Source organism: Perognathus longimembris, chromosome 15, assembly GCF_023159225.1.
Source record: "Perognathus longimembris pacificus isolate PPM17 chromosome 15, ASM2315922v1, whole genome shotgun sequence".
Taxonomy (NCBI): Eukaryota; Metazoa; Chordata; class Mammalia; order Rodentia; family Heteromyidae; genus Perognathus; species Perognathus longimembris.
Window position 1 is genome coordinate 10,750,926 of NC_063175.1, and position 16,703 is coordinate 10,767,628.

At 45.7% G+C, this 16,703-nt stretch overlaps 1 protein-coding gene across 1 annotated transcript in view; it reads left to right on the forward strand.

Moving 5' to 3' along the window:
• The window catches only part of Piezo2 (piezo type mechanosensitive ion channel component 2), a 343,119-nt gene that overhangs the window by 215,729 nt on the left and 110,687 nt on the right, over window positions 1–16,703 (forward strand). The window contains 2 exon segments of the mRNA XM_048363082.1: window positions 12,398–12,560; window positions 15,282–15,401. Coding sequence (XP_048219039.1) covers window positions 12,398–12,560; window positions 15,282–15,401 — 283 coding nt within the window.

Sequence of the window (16,703 nt, forward strand, 5' to 3'; positions counted from 1 at the left end):
ACAAACTAATTATAAAGTGGAACTTGTCTTGTAAATTCCAGTAGGAGGAAGCAGCGCATAAATGACACTGATTTATTTGCAGCTGGTTATGTCACTTTCTCACATTAGTGGCATCAAAGAGCGAGCAAATGTTTTAAACTTATTAGCAGCTGAGCATTTTAGTTTGTTTTGGGACTGGGGCTCGAACTCAGGACCTGGGCGTTGTCTCTTAGCTTTTTCACTCAAGGTTAGCATTCTACCAGTTGAACTACACCTCAAGTTATGGCCTTTTCCGTAGTTGATTAGAGATCAGTCTCCCCGACTTTCCTCCCCAGGCTAGCTTTGATTTGTGATCCTTCCATCTCAGCCTCCTGAGTAGCTAGGATTCCAGGTGTAAGTTGCCAGCGCCTAGCAGCAATGGAGCATTTGCTGAGGTTCTGTGCAGTCAGATTTCATTTTAGTGAGAATTCCCAGGAGTGAAAGTGATCAATGTGGGAAGAAGGTGAGGAGTTGCACTGTGTAGCTACGTTTAACCATAGGTGATTGCCAGCATCACATCCTGTATGTATTGTAATGAAGTGAAAATACAAAAATAAACCTGCTAGAAAGATAGAGAGCTGGTGCCTGGCAGGTCTCACTGTCCGTGGAGGAAGATTTGCGTTGTACTGAGCAGCAGGTACGCTCGAGTGGATGCTTGCTCAATATTCTAAATCCGGAGCGTCTGCTTCTCTTCTGTTTGTCTTCTTCCTCCTGACCAAAGAGGCAGAGGCCGCGACCACGGCCTCCGGGCTGAGCAAACACTGCGCCCAGCCGGAAACAGCACTGGGGGCTGCTTGCGGAGCGCACAGCTGCGTACCCCGCTCCTGAGGCCCACGGGCCAAGCAGTGTCTGCAGCACTGTGGGGTCCTGGTGGGGTGTCATGCCTGGCCTCACTGCTAGGTCCACACACAGCGGCGAGGTCAGAGGGACACTTTCTGAGGCACAGCCATGGGGACATGTTCCCTCGTGAGTCACTCGTGCCTCAGGCACACCTCTTCTCTCACAGGAGCCCGGTCTTCCTTTAGGCCTGCAAGAGACCAGCCTCGAACGAGGGCCGGTGACCACAAGCTTGTGAGAGCAACGCGGTAGTCCTCTGCCATTCCTCAATGATGCCTCCAGCGCCTCCTCCAGCCAGGCCCCTGCTCCTCCCTCAGCCACTCTCACCTTGCTTCCTCATAGAGCCCTCCACGTCCTCCCTCAGCCCTTCCTCCACACCCTCCCTCCATGCCCTCCCCTAGCCCATCCTCCACACCCTCCCTCCGCCATCCCTCCACATCCTCCCTCCATCATCATCCCTCCACACCCTCCCTCCATCATCATCCCTCCACACCCTCCCTCCATCATCCGTCCATGCTCTCCCTCAGCCCTTCCTCCACACCCTCCCTCCATGCCCTCCCCCAGCCCTTCCTCCACACCCTCCCTCCGCCATCCCTCCACATCCTCCCTCCATCATCATCCCTCCATGTCCTCCCTCCATCATCATCCCTCCACACTCTCCCTCCATCATCCGTCCATGCCCTCCCTCAGCCCTTCCTCCACACCCTCCCTCCATCATCCCTCCATGTCCTCCCTCTGTCATCCCTCCATGTCCTCCCTCCATCATCCCCCCATGTCCTCCCTCCATCATCCCTACATGTCCTCCCTCAGCCCTTCCTCTACACCCTCCCTCCATCATCCCTCCATGTCCTCCCTCCATCATCCCTCCATGTCCTCCCTCAGCCATTCTTCCATACCCTCCCCCATCATCCCTCCATGTCCTCCCTCCATCATCCCTCCACATCCTCCCTCAGCCCTTCCTCCACACCCTCCCTTCACCATCCCTCCACGTCCTCCCTCCCTCCATCATCCCTCCATGTCCTCCCTCTATCATCCCTCCATGTCCTCCCTCCATCATCCCTCCATCATCCCTACATGTCCTCCCTCCATCATCCCTCCATGTCCTTCCTCAGTCATTCCTCCATGTCCTCTCTCAGTCAGTCTTCTACACCCTCCCTGGTCAGTCCTCCGAGCCTTCCCTAGTCATTCCTCTAATCCTCCCGCACACTACTCATCCCTCCCCACCCACAGAAGCCAGCTCCAGGGGCTTGAGGTGGTCTTCTGGGAGTTGAAAGTCCGTGGCATATACCTGGAGTGTCCTTGCCGCTGGAGAAGGTGGCATCTAGGGGGCTGGAATGCTGCTTTTCTATCCAAGGACTAACAGCAGTATTTTATCTTCAGTGCAGACTTTTCACATCCTTCCCCTTCGACTCCTTTCTGACTTGAGAAATCAAATTTTGGAGCTGTCACTTGGGCACTGGTGTTTTGCATGTTTCTATGAGAAAACATTCCACAGCACCTTACTATGAGCCAATTCCTTCCCGTTTTTATTTAAGCACTAAACAAAAACACTGCCCAGCCTCTGCTGCCTTGGTGCTAGCTGAGGAACACACCGAGTCCCTCTCATCTTCCTGGGACTGAGTTGCTCTGTACTCAGATGCCGCCAGCTTCTTTGGAGGAGCTGTGGGCTCTGTGTAGTTTATTCAGCCTCTGTACACATTACAACTTTACCTTGAAAATTAGTTAAAAGTACTCATTTCCATATGACCTTAAAAAAATAAATCAAGGTTTATCCTTTGATAAGGATATCTCCTTTGCTAGGCAGAAGATCTTCAGCGTGATAGAATCCCATGCTTCCAGCTTGTCTTTGATTTGTTGGGATTCTGGATCTCTGTTTAGGATGTTTCCCCCATGCCTACAAGGCTTAGGGTTTCCCCTTTCCCTTCCTGTAATATGTTCAAGGTATCTAGCCTTACATTAAGGTCTTTGATCCACTTAGAGTTGATTCTGGTACAAGGTAAAATATGGGTGTACAGCTTCCGTTTTCTACATGTACGTAGCCAGTTTTGCCAGCACCATTTGTTGCCAGCAAGTATTTTTGAGGCTATCAAATGGAATTTATTTCCTGATTTTAGCATCATTCTTCTCTTTGTTGGCAAACATGAAGACTACTGACTTTTGTGGGTTGATTTTATAACCCACTACCCACAGACTGGGAGAAGAGCTTCACTAGCTATGCAACAAACAGGGGCCTCATATCCAAAATACACTTAGAGCCCAGAAAATTAAGGCTGGGAATGTAGTTTAGTGGTAGAGTGCTTGCCTAGCATGCATGAATCCCTGGGTTCGATCCCTTAGTACGACATAAACAGAAAAAGCCAAAAGTTGTGCTGTGGCTCAAGTGGTATTGGGCAGGCCTTGAGCAAAAGAAGCTCGGGGACAGTGCCCAGGGCCTGAGTTCAAGCCCCAGGAGTGACAAAATAAAAATTAAGCCTCGATTAGGCCTAGAATAGGAGCAAGATGGCGACACTGCCACAGGTAAGCTCACTAGGTATCTCTGACCACACAGAAATTTAGGGTCTCAGGACACACTTTACTAACGAGATCCACACCATTCGATCTCTAAGCATTTATGTTGACAGCTTTGGAGAAACTAGGAATCCAGGGAACATTCCTGAATATAATAAAGGCTGCAAAAAAGCATTATACCTCATGGTGAAAAGTTAAATCCATTTCCTTTAAAAGCTCTCTCCACTCTTCTTCAACCTAGTACTAGAATTCCTAGCCAGAGCAATAAGGCAAGAGGGATCCAAATAGGGAAAGATGAAGTAAAACTCTCTGTGGATGACATGACCCTGTATTTAAAGAACTGCATAGTCTCTATTCCCAAGTTACTTGATCTGATCCAAAACTTTGGCAAATTAGCAGGACATAAAATAAATCCTCAAAAATCAATGGCTTTTCTGTATGCCAACAATAAGAAGACTAAAGCTGAAATCAGGAAAGCAACTCCTTTTGCAATCACCTCAAGAAAATTAAATACTTAGGAATAAACTTTACCATAGAAGTGTTCTATGATGAAAACTTTAAACATGTGAAAAAGGAAATTAAAGCAGAACTAAGGGTATGGAAAAACCTTCCATGCTCCTGGATTGGGAGGGTTAACATCCTGAAAATGGCAATACTGCCAAAGGCTATTTACAAATTCAATGCAATACCCATCAATATCCCAGAAACACAACAAATCAAAGTAAATTTGGACAAACGGGATTGCATCAAACTGCAGAGCTTATGCATGGCAAAGAACACAGCTTGTAATATAAATAGAAAGCCCTCAGACTAGGAGAAGATCTTCACTTACCATACAACAGACATGGGCTTCATATCTAAGATATACTTAGAACTCAAAAAATTAAGTCCCCCCAAAATAAATCCTCAAAAAAACCCCACAAAAACCTGCCCCCTTAATAAATGGGCCAAAGACTTCAAGAGAGACTTCTCTGAAGAGGAATTGAGAATAGCCAAGAAGCACATGAAGAAGTACTCAACATTCCTGGCCATAAAAGTAATGCAAATCAAACAACATTGAGATCCCACCTCATCTCAGTATGAATAGCCATTATCAAGAAAACTAATAACAACAGATGCTGGCAGGGACGTGGCCAAAAGGGAACCCTACTACATTGTCGGTGGCAGTGTAAGCTTGTTCAAACACTCTGGAAAGCAGTGTGGAGGTTCCTCAAAAGGCTAAACATAGAGCTCCCCTCTGACCCAGCAGCCCCTCTTTTGGGTATTTACACAAAGGATCACAAACAAGAACGCACTAAAGCTACCAGCACAACTATGTTTATCACAGCACAATTTACCATTGCTAAAATATGGAACTAAACCAGATGCCCCTCAGTAGATGAGTGGATCAAGAAAATGTGGTACATATACACAATGGAATTGCATGCTTCTATCAGAAAGAATGGCATTGCCCCATTTCTAAGGAAATGGGAAGACTTGGGAAAAAATTATATTAAGTGAAGTGAGCCATACTCAAAGAAACATAGACTCTATGGTTCCCCTTATTGGGAATAATCAGTACACATCTAGTATAGTCCTAGCCGAAGATCACTATAGCTCAACAGCTAGTGCATATGAGCACATAACACAATGCTAAGCAAAATGAACTCCAAGTTATGGAAATAAGTTGCTTATCATTGTTGTGTTATTTTCAACATACCATGTAAAATTATGCCTTTTTCTTTTGTTTTTCTTCCCCATGTTTTGACTCCTGATGTCCCTGTAACTGATTTTGGTACCCTAGGTACTGTATATAGTTTTTTCAGAATTTTTTCCCCTTCGAAGGGGAATATCAAAATGGAGAGACAAAGGATAAAAGGTGAATCAGTGTAACAGCAATACTTACAAGACAACATGCTGTAAACCAACTGTGCAATTTGGGGGCGGGTAGGTAATTGGGGAGGGGAGAAGGCAGGAGAAAAATGAGGAGGTAACAAATTTGATAAGAATTGTACTCACTGCCTTACATATGAAACTGTAACCCCTCTGTACATCACTTTGACAACAAATAAATAAATAAGCGTCCCAAAAATACATCCTCAAAAGCAAAACAATCCAATCAATAAGTGGGTTAAAGATCTAAAGAGAAACTTCTCAGAAAAAGAAAAGAGAATGGCTAATAGACACATGAAGAAGAGCTCAACATCTCCAGCCATAAAAGAAATGCAAATCAAAACAAAGTTATGATTTCCTCTCATTCCAGTTAGAATGGCCATTATCAGGAAAATTAACAGTAACAAATGCTGTCAGGGATGTGGACAAAAGGGAACCCTGTTACATTGTTGGTGGGAATATAAACTTGTTCAGCCACTCTGGAAAGCCATATGAAGGTTCCTTAAAAGACTAGACATAGAGCTCCCCTATGACTCATCAATCCCACTCCTGGGCATTTATCCAGTGGACCACAAGCCAGGCCACACTAAAGCCACTAGCACAACCATGTTCACTGCAGCACTGCAAGCTAGATGTGCCTCAGATATGTATAAATTCTACTCATCCATTAGAAAGAATGATCTTGTACCATGTGTAAGGAAATTGAAAGACTTGGAAAATATTATATTAAGTGAAGTAAGCCAGAACCAGAAAAACACAGGCTGTGTGGTTTTCCTTATTTGTGGTAACTAAAAGGTGGCTTTAAATCTACAAGTAAACACACTGAATGACCAAAAGGAATAAATAAAACTGACACATGATAAATTATATAGGACCCTAGTCGCTAACATACACAGGCCAAGGGAGGTGAAGTATAGGAATAGTGGACAAAGGCTCAATAGCTATGAACAGATGATCATATAAAAAATATTCTACTAAATGAACTCCAAAGAAAGGATACAAGAAACACTCTTTAGGGCTGGGGATATAGCCTAGTGGCACGAGTGCCTGCCTCGGATACACGAGGCCCTAGGTTCGATTCCCCAGCACCACATATACAGAAAACGGCCAGAAGCGGCGCTGTGGCTCAAGTGGCAGAGTGCTAGCCTTGAGCGGGAAGAAGCCAGGGACAGTGCTCAGGCCCTGAGTCCAAGGCCCAGGACTGGCCAAAAAAAAGAAACACTCTTTAGACACCGTTGCTGCTATTTTCATTCTCTTTTTATTTTTTGTCTCATTTGTTTGTATTTGGGAGAGCAATGGGTACATAAAGGTGGGGCAGAGATGAGCAAATGCAGCAATGATACTCACTAGACACTATGTGGAAAATGAACTGGATATCTTATGGGTGGGACAAGAGGGAAAGATTGTGAGAGAGTGGTGGAAGTGGAGACACGGTTCAAAAAGAATTGTACTGATTGTACCTGACTCAGGTAATTGCAACCCCTCTGTTAATAAACTGCACAAAAGCAATAAAAATAAAACAATAAATTAAAGAAATCAATGGCCTTCATTGCTTCTTCATAACCTGTTTGCATAGAGCAGTAGCCCTTCTGGGAACGCTTCCTTCCTTTAATTCTTAATGAGAAAGAAATAATCTGGGGTGAACACAGATGCTTCCAGCTCTGTTTATATTGCATTTGAATGGCAAATTTGACATCTAACATTGAGATTATCTCTGCTTTTCAATCACTGGGTAGGACCCAGAAGGAAAGTTTGGAAAAAGCTTTTCCCTAGCCTCCACCCAGATTCAGGCGACAGACAGTCTGATGTGGGGACCTGAGAACTGGCATTTCCAGGTTTCTACAGGCAGTCTGCAAACTCCACTTTGGAAAGGCTGAGTCAAATGCTCTTTGTGATGTAAAGAGGTGGGAACTCTAATATAAGCTCTGATCTTAGATGTTAGAGGATGCCGCCACGGCTTTGCTACCCATGGATGTATTCAGCTCAGATCAGCAGGTGGGCAGGCAGAATAAGCAGGATGGCAAAAACATGAAGGAATTCATGAATTACAGGAAGGTGAGGTCCAGGCCTTCACTCTGGGAAGTGAGGAGCAGGAGCGAGCAGAGGCTGAGGCTGAGAGAAGGTGACCCTGTGAGGATAGTCTTTGGAGAGGCAGTGGTATTGTACTGGGTTCCTTTTTTCTCTGCCAAATAAAGAATTAGGAGACAATTAAAGTGGGAGCAGAAGCAAAGTTTATTTGAAAGTGAGAATAAGATGCCAGGGAAGTTAAGGAAAGCCTCTTGACTACTGCAAGTTTGGTGTGTGTCCCCAAATAGGACTCTCACTGGGGGGTTCGCCTGTGCTGTATGAGATCTTGTCTTCCTGCTTCTTAGGTAAGGAGGAAAAGAAGGAGGAAGAGGAGAAAGAAGGAATAGTAGTAGTTGGAAACTAGTAGTTGGATGTAGCCCTCACCGAGTCTCCCTTTTAAATGTTTTTCAGGCCATCCTCAGCTGTTCTGGCAATTGGTTGGGTCACTGCTCACCTCTTCCCAAGGGGAGAGGCCCCTGTCCCCTGCACAGGTCTGCTCCAGAGCAGAGCCATTCCCCAGGCTCCCAAGGATGTCCAGGAAGAGAGAGGGCATTGTCCACTTTGGGCCCACCCTCTCCTTTCTGCCTTGGTTTAGTGAGGCATGGAAGAAGGTCTTGAATCAGTGAAGCCCTTCCTTCCATCTTGTTCTTTTGAGGAACACAGAGGGAGAGGTGGGAGTGGATTACTAAAAGCTCAACAGGGGAAATACTCATGCTTTCTCCTAAAACACCTGTGCTGTGGGCGTGGCTTCTGCTGCTTGGTTGGTGATTTCAGCATCTTTGAATCCCTGCCAGGGACTAGGAACTGCCCCAGAACAGAGGCCCGCAGGGGTTTGGGGGCCTATGAAAGAAGATGGCACTTTAGGTCTTAGGTATGGAGGACAGGAAATAAACAGTCGGATGGTCTGTTGCCAGTGCTCAACACCATGCAGTGGCGCTTCTCAGTGGCCAGCCTTGTCACCCGCACTGAGAAGCAACAGGAGAGTAGGTGGTGAGAAGAAGCAGCCTCCGTCATTGATGGTGATGTGGTGTAAGAGTTACCTACGTCGGTCCCCTGCACCCTACAATAATGCCACTCGTCTGCCTGTGATAATTATTCTCTTCTGCTCCAAGTATTTCCAGCATCATTTAGGAATCCGTGGAAAGAAAAGGTGAACATCTTAAACAGGCAGAGCACCCCAAAATCTCCACCCATTTTGTTAAAATAGAAATCCCTTTGGGGGGTCAGGTTCTCAGTTTCTCATTTTGGAAGACTTTGGTTGTCTAATGTCCAGTTTCACTAGTGGGTTGTACAGACTATCAACAAGGAATTGTATACATTTGGGGCTTTTTTTCCACAATTAGAAATACTCTTAAGAAGATGGGGACAAGTTTATATCAAATAATACTTTAGCACCCAGCCTCAAACTATTAAATTTGAAGGCTAGTGATTGCTATAACTAGTTTTGTGGTTATTAAATGCAATCATGCTGTTGAGAATTTGTCTAGGGTTTTTCAATGCTGACTTTGTCTAGAGAAGTAATATTTTATACATTTATTCTTATTTTGCTTGGAAAGTGCCCGTGAATGTAGTAACATGGGAACAATTTTTGTCTGTAATACTTATCTTTGGCTCAAAAGTAGATTTTAACAGAATTAATTTTCTATTCAATATTGTCAATGAAAAAATGATTAAGTAAGTTAAAGACTATCTGTGTGTGTGTGTGTGTGTGTGTGTGTGTGTGTGTGTGTGTGTGTGTTCGTAATAGGGCTTGAACTCAGAATCTGGGCTCTATCCTCTGAGGAATGGTGGTCTACCACTTGATCCACAGCTTCACTTCTGTCTTCTTGCTGTTTCATTGGAGATAAGAGACTCATGGACTTTCCTGCATGTACTGACTTCAAATTGCAATATTCAGGTCTTAGTCCTCTGGGTAGCTCAGGTTACAGGCACAAGTCACCAACACCAGGATTATTCCTCAACTGATATCTTAGAGAAGCCCCTTAAGCTTAACTGGCTCCTGAGTCCTTGAGAGGACGAATGTTTTCTTAGGGAAGAGAGAAGACAGGAGTTGGCGAGGAGCCTTGTTCATGGCTATCACCGCTGTAGAATCATGGTTGACCGGGAAGGGTGCCATCCCAGCCTGAGAGTTTTTCACAAGCTTCTCCATAGCGTAATGCCAGGTTAGCGTCAGGGGAGGAGATGATACAAGAAGAAAAGAAAAAGAGCCAAATAGAGCCAAATGTTGATCTCTAAGAGGAAGAGTTTCTTTTGGGGGTGCAGGTAGGGGGTGGTGCTCTGTGTGTGTGGTTTGAAGTCAGGGCCTCAGGCTTGCTTGCTTATGACTGGTATTCTACCACTTGAGTCATGCGTCTAGACCAGCTTCTTGCTAGTTATTTCAGAGATAAAATCTTACTGATTTTTTTTTGCCTAGACTGGCAAGTCTCAGCATCCTAAGTAGCTAGGATTATACCACTAGCTAGTGTACCACTAGCATCTGGTGAATTTTTTAAGGATTAAAAAATAGTCAAATAAAGGATTTTTTAAATAATGTCTATTCTGAATTTGTTGTAAAATCTACTAATAAATCTTTCCATCAACTAGATATGAAAATAGGAAGTCAAAAATTAGGAAATATGATACAAATAGGTAGTATGCAATGGTATGACGAAATTTTTAAAAATGGTGCCCAAAATGATGTTTCACCAAATAATCTCTCAAATGTGAATGGCAACCTGAGCACACCAGCACATACTGTGCTTCTTATGGCTAGGCAGGTGGAGGTTGCAGGACCGGGAATTTGAGAAAAGCACAGACAAACGTTCAAAACAAAAGACAAACCAAAGTGCTGGAGGAGGAGGGGCAGAAAAGTCCTTGGGACTCTGACCTTTAACCACCCAAAACCCAGAAGTGGAGCTGTGGCTCTAGTGGTAGATCACTGTCCTTGAGCCAGAAAGCTCAGGGACAGCACCTACGCTCCAAGTTCAAGCCCCAGGGGAAGGGAGGAAAGTAAGAGAAGGGAAGGAAGGAAATGGAAAGCCATGTTCCCTTAACTTGTCCCTACTCCTTATTCAAGCCCTTACTAGCAATGACAACCGAGAGCACAACTGTCCCCAGATGCTGCTCCTGTGTGTTTTACATGTCCAGATACCTCAAATATGTGTACAAGTCAGTGAGTCTGTGGTTTTTAGTGCACAATTTCACGTGGGTGGGATCCATGGGCGTGGGTACATGGATACGAAGGCCGACTCCATTTTCCATTACATGGGTTTGAATGCTAGACCTTTACTACTGCAACACACTCAGCAATCATGTGAGTACTATCTAGCTAGAATAAGGTCTGTGACTACACCGTGAGAATCATCTTCCATCTATTTCCAGCCTTTGACCCTCTTCCCCTGCTCAGGCTCATGACATGACACAATCACACCAATCCCCTGAGGTTTCTTTCTCTCATCTACTCGTCTGCCCTGAGTGCCCCAAATCACGTCTTCTTCCCGACAGTGGGTCCCTGTGCCCCTTCCACCCTCCATAGGAAAAACGCCTCCTGGCCCTTGCTCCCATCAAGCTATGGGTCGCACCACGTGGTCACGTCAGTGGTCGCTCACGTGGGAGGGAGTCTATAGGGGCTGACAGGATGATACCCCCTCCGCAAATACAACCCACCCTAAAAAATGACTAAGTATGTTCAACAGGTGGATACTGCAGGGACCTGGGACGATATGAAAGTTCAAGTATGAATTTCCCTGCCTAAGTACAAATTCTTCCTACAGCATGTAGTCTCTTGAGAGAGAGACAGACAGAGATACAGATAGAAACCCAGAGAGAATTCTTTGCAGAAGATAATTCTACAGCTTCTTTACATGTTTGTGGGACCCACACCTTGTAATGCAAAATGTAGGTTTGATTCTTCACGGTTTACATAGAAATGTCAAAAACAGCTCAGAAGGTACAGAGTTTAATTTACAAACAACTGTGAAAAATTACTGTTAAATTTGCGTGGGTGTGTGTGTGTGCACAAGTGCCTTACTAAGTTTTAAACTCAGGGCCTCACATTCTCTTAAACTTTATTGCTCGAAGACTGGCAATCTACCCCTTGAGCAACGGCACTACTTCCAGCTTTTTGGTGGTTAAATGGAGATGAGAGTCTCAGAGACAGCCTTCAGAGTAGGTAGGATTATAGGCACGAGTCTCTAGCACCCAAGTGAATTTCTAAATCCATCACATTCTATACTTTTACCCATTTTATATACCAATCATATTTTATACAGTTCCCCACTATGTAATCAGAAATATTTTAATTATATAGTAGAAACCAGTATTAACAATGAACCATTTCAAAAATTAACAAACCTCATAAACTCATCTTAAAAAATAAACGATGAAGGACAAAGCTTTGGGGGAAAAAATTGCCCCCAAAATAAAATATATTTTACAGAAATTTTACTATGTAATAGTTGCCTTTTATGGCTCAGCTGCAGAACTGTGTCCAATTTCAGTATTTGCTTCATAATATCAACACTAGCTGAACAGCTAATGCTAAGTCCAGCCAGAAACAAAATATTTGCTTATTTAGTTGGACATAGTAACAAGTTACCGCATACTTGGCAGTTCAGTAAAGCAGGCCTTTAATAGAGCTGGTGGTGACTAAAATATAAAATTCTAAAGAAATATGGGTAGAAGCTAATTTGGGGTAGTTTTTGTACTGGTACTAAGGCTTGAACTCAGGGCCCGAATGCTCTCCTTAGCTTTTCCACTTAAAGCAAGAACTCTCACTTGAGCCACAGTTCCACTTCCTGCTTTTTGGTAGTTACTTGGAGATAAGAATCTCAGAGGGTTTCCTGCTAAGGCTGCCTTTGAACTGTGATCCCCAGATCCAGCCTCCTGAGTAGCTAAGATTACAGGCGTGAGCCACTGGTGCTGAATTTTTGAACCATTATAGAGTGCATTCGGCCAATGTGGGTGTTCGTGCTGAATATACACACGCGTGTGACAAGGCTGTGTTTGTTACACGTTGCCCATGTCTGTGTTCCATAGTGAGGGAGTTACAGATCTAGGCTTGAATGATGGCGTTTGTAACATTTGTGTTTCAGACGTTCCCTTTGCTTGCTCTCAGGTTGTTTGGTATCAAGTCCGTGATCCAGACAGACTGCTCCTGCACGTGGAAGATCATCGTGAACCCCGAGCTGTCCTGGTATCACCACGCCAACCCCATCCTGCTGCTGGTGATGTACTACACGCTAGCCACACTCATCCGCATCTGGCTGCAGGAACCCCTTGTAAGGCTCACACGCGTTCTGTGACCTTGTCTGCAAAGTGGCCTGAGATCTCCGGGTGAAAAGTCTCACTCCTCTAGCCTGCTCACTCGTCTACACTATAGTTCCATCGAATGCTCACCACAACGGTGGCAGTATTGTAATTCTGCAAAGGAAAACCACACTCTGATAGCTCATGCTTCTAATTCTAACCCTAGCTACTCAAGAGTCTGAGATATGAGGATCGTGGTTCGGAGCCAGCCTGGGCAAAAAAAAGCATGTGAGACTCTTGTCTCCAATTAATGAGCAAAAAGCTAGAAGCAGAACTGTGGCCCAAGTGACAGAGTGCCAGCCTTGAAGAAAAAAAATTAAGGGATAGAGTGCAGGCCCTGAGTTCAAATCCAAGTACTGGTACACACACACACACACACACACACACACACACACACACACACAGATGCAAAGAGAGTTGAGTGTGAAAGACTAGCTTTTCTTCACTAACTTCCCTGTGTGTACCGTGACTGAATGGTGCGGAGGAGGATGGGTTCATTTGCACTTGCTAGTGCCAAGTGTTATGCTAAGATGTTTATGTACATTACAGCAATATGCTAAATCATTCTGAAGTACAAGTGTTATATCTGCTTTACAGATGAGAAAAGATAAGGTGTGACAGGTAGAGTTTTCTGAAATTCCATACTGCATGGTACAAACCAGTTTATAGCTTAATTTGACCACAAAGCTTAGTCTTTAGAGACCATGCAGGCTCTGTTGCCAGGGTGATTGGAGTTCCCAAATCTTGTCCAGAGCTCTCAGCCACTGAGGATACAGTAGTGCAAGGCCAGCTTTGGGGGTACCGGTGCCTGCACACAGATATGGAGCTTTGGAGAGGTCACCAAGCCTGTGCAGCTTCTTTCTTTTCTCTTTCAGCGGTAAGCAGCTCAGTCTTCTTTTCTTTCTCCTAAATGACTGTGGAGAGCTCAGTGGTACCTCACCACTCCATGCGAAGGAAGAAAGTTGGTACGGCAGAGAGGGTTGTGCTTTTTCGCCCATCTCCTGCAGGGGGCGCTATTCACATCAGTACTGGGCTGAATACAATCTCTCCCCAGGGCATCATTTCTAGCCTGGAGTAGTTTCCTACTTTTCCACTTTCTTGGCTTCATACCACCGACTGTACCAGATCCACCAGTCATTGTGCAGTCAGGTGACGCACTGTGTGTCAAGGTAGCAAGACGTCCACGGGAAGGCCTGCAGTTGTTAAACTGACCCATCCTACTAGAGAAAGCCATGTCCCCACCCAGGCCTGGCAGGTGTGCCACTCAGAAACAGCGATGTGTCTTCCCTCGCCTGTGTTCTTTCTCCCCACCACATGAAAAGTCACGGAGGGCAATGGCAGCTCGTAGGGAAAGGGTCGCAGACCCCATCCTTGATGATGGGTCGTCTTCCTGTGGAAAGCCGCCACAGATTGCTAACTGTAGCGTGTGCTCTGTAAGCTCATCTTGCATTGCCATTTTCTCCACTTCTCAGGAAATGTCCTATTCTTCATTTTTTAAAAAAAAAATCCTTTAAAATGTTCTTTATGGGGCTGGAGATATGGCCTAGTGGCAAGAGTGCTTGCCTTGTATACATGAGGCCCTGGGTTCGATTCCCCAGCACCATATATACAGAAAAAGGCCAGAAGTGTCGCTGTGGCTCAAGTGGCAGAGTGCTAGCCTTGAGTAAAAAGAAGCCAGGGACAGTGCTCAGGCCCTGAGTCCAAGGCCCAGGACTGGCCCAAAAAAAAAAAAAAATGTTCGTTATGTTTGCTTCCTTGACAAGCATACCTACTAATGTGTATACTGACGTGTATCTGTAGAATGAAATGTGCACATAAGGAACTGATACGCATGATGGAATTACTTCTGGATACTGTTTTATACATGACAGAAACGAAGACAGTCAGGAAGAGGTCTTGAGGTCCTGAGCTCTCCCTGGGCATCAGCAGTGTGTCTGGTGAGATCCTGCCGTGCCCTCCAGGTCTGCGTGACGCTCTGGTGCCCCAGTCCTGAGGTGTCCGGGGAACGAGGGCAGCAGAGCACCAGGGAAGCAATCTGGAGTGCAGCCGCACGGGCCACCTGTGCTACCGCGGTCTCTGGGGGTCCATGGAGCACAAGCATCACATCTGCCTCAGCGTTTCAGTCCGTCTGTACTCTTAAGTAGGCTGGAAGTAGGACTTTCGTACCGAGGCAATGTGAAAATACAGGAGGCTCCTGACATCCTAATCCCACATGCCTTAGCACATGTAATGAAAAACCACAAGCCACTGGGTGTGAGTGTTCAGGTAAATGTCTATGAAACACTGCTGAGCGTGGCTGGCTCAGACATGTAAATCCTAGCTACTCAGGAGGTTCCGATCAAACGATTTGATTTTTCTCCCTTATTTCTGATTAATCAGCAAAAAGCTGGAAGTGGAAGTAGGGCTCAAGTAGTAGAATACCAGCAAAAGAACTTGAGTTCAAGATTCAGTAGTGGTGTACACACACAAAAAAAAAATGTGTTTATACTAAATGATTTGCATAGCTTTTCTAGTGGGAGACACTGCAGATGTTTAACATGAAGCACATGCTGTCAAACTTGGGGCCTTGCAGAATCAGAGTCCATCCCAAGTGCACAACAGTATACAATAGAAACCACGTTCATGGTGTCCCTGCCATCTTCTGAGGGCTGAGCTTTGGGAAGCAGAGTTGTTCCTGTGACTCTGTGTTTCAGGTACAGGATGACAAGACAAAAGAAGAGGACCAAGCCCTGGCCTGCAGCTCCAATCAGACCACAGCAGAAAGGAGGCGGAGCCTGTGGTATGCAGCCCATTACCCAACCGATGAGAGAAAAGTAAGCTCAGGAGCCAAGTGCTTCACCTCCTAGTTTGTGTTGCTACATTGGTATTTTACTGCTGAGTGCATGCTTTGTAATAACACCACACACACACACACACACACACACACACACACACACACACACACACACACACACCCCGCTGCTAATATGTGGACACAGTTCAATTTAGACAGCTAGGCAGTTACCACATACCATCAAAAGGAATCACTTGCTTCTAAAAGCAGCACCATGCGCGCTGTGCCCTGGACAAACGGGATTCTGTACGTCCATGCTTCTCATAAGCCTCTTAATCCTACAAGAATCTGCCTGATCTATTTACATCTCATACTTCACGCAAGCGAGCCAAAAGTGGGTAGCTCACACTTGTAATCTTAGTTACTCAGCAGGTTGAGATCCAGAGGATTCCAGTTTGAAGCCAGCCCAGGTAGAAAAGTCTGTGAATGCCTTATGTCCAATTAATCAGCAAAAAGCCAAGTTGGAGGCATGTCTCAAGTGATAGAACACCAGCCATGGGGAAGCAAGCCAAGTAACCTCAAGGATCTCAGATCCCAGCACCAGCATAAACCAATAGATAAGAAATACGTTCAGTGAGTGAAGTGTGCTCTGTTGAGCCCCTTCAACAACCCCTTAGGGGAGACCACGGTCCTGCGGAGCGGGCTCTGGACCTGTCACGGTGTGGACACCATGGAGAGCATTGCCAGGGAGCGGTGCGCATGGCTGGGATTGTCCTGGGAGCCCATTAGGTCCCCATCCCCCGCAACTATAATGCTTTCCATACCTTCTTCACTCACCGGCCAGCCCGCGCATTTGAAGTGCCTCTTGCATGCTGGGAGGACATGTCCTCCGCGTGTTCCTGCTGCTTTCAGCCAGGGGCTCCCGGCATAGAGAACCCAGGAGCTGATTCTTAGGTTCACTTGGTGATGGGTGAGCGTCTCTGAGATACACAGCCCTGGTGCCAACACGACTGTCCTCCACAGAGAGGGGGTGAGAAATGAATGAGCTGCCATGATGAAGGACAGCGTCCTGGTGTCCCCTTGGGACACTTGACAGTGACACTTGAGCACTTTGATGTCATCACCCCAGGCTTCAGGCTGTCAGACTTAGTCCACTAAATAATAGCTAGCAGTCACAGGTGGGGCACCCTGTCGAGAGAGGCCTGTGGGGCTCGGGGCAGCAGGGATTCCTGGCAGCAATCCTCAATACCACAACTATCTCTGTTCTAATCCTTACAGTCCAGCTGGGCATGGTGGTGTGTGCCTGCAACCCTACTGGGGGCATAGGGAGGAAGAAGCGAGC